At 47.3% G+C, this 3,889-nt stretch overlaps 1 protein-coding gene across 1 annotated transcript in view; it reads right to left on the bottom strand.

Moving 5' to 3' along the window:
• PDE3A (phosphodiesterase 3A) overlaps nt 1-3,889 on the bottom strand; it is a 72,866-nt gene that overhangs the window by 12,689 nt on the left and 56,288 nt on the right. Inside the window, exons 10-11 of the mRNA XM_015414068.1 lie at nt 3,417-3,530; nt 1,668-1,867 (exon numbers count right to left, since the gene is read on the bottom strand). Of these exons, the coding sequence (XP_015269554.1) occupies nt 1,668-1,867; nt 3,417-3,530 (314 nt within the window). The remainder of the gene's footprint in view (nt 1-1,667; nt 1,868-3,416; nt 3,531-3,889) is intronic.

Raw genomic sequence — 3,889 nt, 5'->3', positions numbered from 1 at the left:
ACCGGGGAGCCGAAAATGGGCCGGGGGGAAAGAGCGGAGGTGACGAGCATTGGAATAGAGAGAGAGAGAGCGAGATCCGAGTACGCTGTCACTCCGAGAAGTGTTGTTGAGAGTGGTGCAACTCTCTCCACTTCAATTCTGAGGCTTTGGCTTCCCCTGTGGGACATCAGGCGACACAGCTGAGGCACCCTTCCCCTCAGGGGAGGACCCCCGGTGCGACAGGAAATTTCTCTGAAAGTTAAATGGCCAGTCCACCTCTCTTTGTATACATCATCCAAACTAAGCACATTTATACAGATTGGCTTATTTTGCTTCTCTTGTTGTAGGGGATGGACTAATTGTGATGTGTATGTATGTGAAGGGTCAAATTCTGCTTAGCCCCCAAACTGCCCCCCATACTTCTGGGATTCCATCAAACATTTGCCTACAAACTTACACACTCCTGTTTGGAAACTTGAGGGTCTAAAACGGGTTCACAACCTTCTTCAGCCTGTGGGCACTTTTGGAATTATGACTCAGCATGGTGGACACAGCCACGGCTGACACAAAACGGCTGCCCCAGGAGGCGGGGCCAACCACGAAACAGCTGCCTCCGCTCACCTTCCGTCACACAGTGAAGATTCTTGTGCTGTCGTGGCAGCTGCTGCCAAAGCAACATTTTTAAAAAATATGCACAGCCCTCCAATATCTCCAATGGCCAATCACAAGGCTTGCTCGGCAAAAGTCCCACCTGTCCTCAACCACTATGGTGGACACCAGGAAAGGTACTGGCAGGTGCCATGGCACCCACGGGCCCAACACTGGGGACCCCAGCCTAGAAACTTGCTTGAATGGATTGTGTCCAGGAATTGTGGAATGTACACAGTTGCAAGAGCTTAGAGCTTTGGCTTCTGGTAGATGTTCCCCTGTAAGATGGGCACGCTTTCCGATTAGGCCCCCAGCACAATACTTAGCGGATCTGACCTCCCCACAGCTGCGTAGAGCATTTATGCTGGCCCGATTTAATTAATTAATTAATTAATTAATTTTGGATTTCTATCCCGCCCTCCCCGCAGGCTCAGGGCGGCTCCCCTCTGCAGTTTTAGCAGGAAGATTTAAGAAAATCCCCTACTCTGTAAGGTTCTGTGATTGTGATTCAGAGGAGATTGAAACAATCGAACATGTATTCCTCTATTGTAGTTTGTATGATGACATTCGGGAAGCCTACCTAGAAGATATTCTTAAGAATGATGCCAAGCAATCCGATGACAGAAGGTTGTATCGTTTATTGGCTTCACAAAATATAGCGGTTATGGAAGCGGTTGCCAAGTTCTGTAACTGCCTTATAATGAGGAAGCTGTGTGTCAAATCCGTGAACTGAATGGCAGCTGTATGATTATGATCTATGCCAATAAAGGTTTTGAACTTGAACTTGACTTGAATGTACACAGCCCTGGTTTTGAGGCACGCCTGCACCTAAATAGCCAAATGGATCCCACCTTGCTGGTATACCAGTCTGCCAGGTGCTTGACACTCTCTGTATTATTGCTATTCCAGGAAGCCAGACACAACGGGAGATCTGTTGAGCCTCTAGTGGGACTGTACACAGCTGACAAACTCCATTCGGCTTAGTGGGTCAGGCTGGAGAGAGCTTAGAGGTTCTGGTTGGAGAGAGCGGCCTTTCTTACCTGAGGAGCACTGGTAGCCACCAAGAAGGCGTTGGTTCTTCCTGGGTGGTCGTAGTCATGCATGGCAGCAGCTACATAAAGGGCCATCAGTTCGAGGGAAGGGATATTGCCAGCCAGGCAGCCATAGCTGTCATCGGCCGGGGAATATGTCTTCGAAAGGACGTATCCCAAGTGACCGTGAGTGATCCCGCTGTCAGAATCTGGGCGACAAAGCAAGACAGAAGCATAAGAACATAAGAAGAGCCCTCCTCGATCACACCAGTGGCCAAACAGGTACCAGTCAGTGGGCAAACACCATCCTGTCTCACACGGTGACCAAACAGTTACTCTGGTGGGTCAGCAACAGGGCACAGAGGCTGAGACCTTGCCCTAGTGTTGCTTCATGGCACTGGCATTCAGAGGTTTACTGCCTCTGAATGTGGAGGTCCCTTTAGACCATGGCTAGTAGACCCGCCCCCCCATCAAGCCCATCTAAGATCCACCGATGGCAATTCCGCCATTTTCATAATAATTATTATTTTATTTATAAAAATTATATTTATTTATTTATAATTTAGATTTATGGATCGCCCCGTCCCTAAGTACTCAGGGCTCTGAGTGATAAACAACAATAAAAATACATATCGTAATAAAACATGTCCAACTATTTAAATAAATAAGTTAAAAATATATCTCACTTTTCTGCCCTCACAAATGCCTACCAAGGTAGCTACCAATTTAAAAAAAAACAAGATAAAACCACATTTTAAAACTATTTAAAATAACAACCTCTCCCCAACATACATTGTTAAAACAAATTAAAAACAGAGTTTAAAATATGAACTAAGACATAAAAACAGCAATTAAAACATTGGTCAGGAAGGACGAATCACTAAGGGAATGCCAAACAAGAACAAAGAAGTCTTCACCGAGAAGGACGAATCACTGAGGGAATGCCAAACAAGAACAAAAAAGTCTCCATCTGCTGGTGGAGGGTGGTAACAGAAGGGGACAGACGAATCGCCCTGGGGAGAGAGTTCCAGAGCTTTGGTGTCATGACCAAGGAGGCCCTCTCTCGGGTTACTGCTTGAGTACTCTCAGAAGGAGGGGGCATACAAAGCAGACCCTCTGAAAATAACCACAGTGGTCAGTTCAGAAGTGATCCCTGCAATCCTTCAAACTCCTGTCGGGGGGGGGGGATTTCTCCCTTAATAATATTCAACCTAAAAGGGCTGGTTCACACATAGTCCCAGGATGCCAGTCGTTTACATGGCCGAGCAGTGGGTGGAAAGGAGATCCCCCCAGCCGCAATACACAGAATTTGTCGCGAAATTTAGCATTGTGGCCCGAAAAATCTGCTCCGAACCCCTCTGTCTTTTTAAATTCAACTTTTGCAACATCTGGCCTGACGAAGACTTCTGCCAAGCTCGAAAGCGTGTGCCGTGTTTTGTGTCCATTGGATTGGTCCCAACAGAGGGCATTTGCACAGATTCTGGTCTTGTTCTTTGCATTCTGCCTGGGCTAATTTGGCTGTGTACAACGTTTCCCCTGCCTCTTTTTAATGACCTCCTTCAGAAGTGTTTACTTATGGAACTGAACCAGATGACCCCTGAAATCTCTTTTCCTTCTCTACAGTTTCGTGCACAGCCACTTTGAAGTGCCTGGTTTCCAGCCAAGCGCAAATCAGTTCAGTTTCCCCTGGGTCAGTAAAGCCCTAATCCATTCACCCCTAGGCCAATGAAGGGTTAAGATGCACACCAAGGCAAGTACCTGAATCGCTTGCCGACCCATGGTCATTAATCACAGTTGGGAGTCCTGGTATAGGCTGGGTTGAAAGGTACCAAACCGCATGGAGGACGTCAGTGGCATGGATCCTGTTGTGATCTGAGAAGACAGAAGGCATCTGAGAAGTGTGCGTGCACATGGAAGCTTCTACCCAGAATTAAACTTTGTTGGTCTTAAAGGTGCCCACTGGATTCAAAGAAAGAAGTAGGTTAGTGCTGGAGGGTACAAGAGCACCATCTGCTGGACGCAGTGGAGAATAATCACTTAGGCCCACACCTCAACACTCTCCCAAGACGCAGAAGTCAGCTGCTGAGATGTGGGATAGATTGACCCATTTACTGTGATGAAACTTGGGGGTGGGGTGGGGGTATCCAATGAGCATTTTATAGCAGCACATATGTGCAGCTTAGAGACCAGCAAGATTTTTTGGGGGTATCAGCTGTCCGGTGTTCAGGGAA

The sequence above is a fragment of the Gekko japonicus genome, unplaced genomic scaffold (genome assembly GCF_001447785.1).
Source record: "Gekko japonicus isolate JY-2015 unplaced genomic scaffold, Gekko_japonicus_V1.1 scaffold3369, whole genome shotgun sequence".
Taxonomy (NCBI): Eukaryota; Metazoa; Chordata; class Lepidosauria; order Squamata; family Gekkonidae; genus Gekko; species Gekko japonicus.
This window is presented reverse-complemented; position numbering and strand designations above follow the sequence as displayed.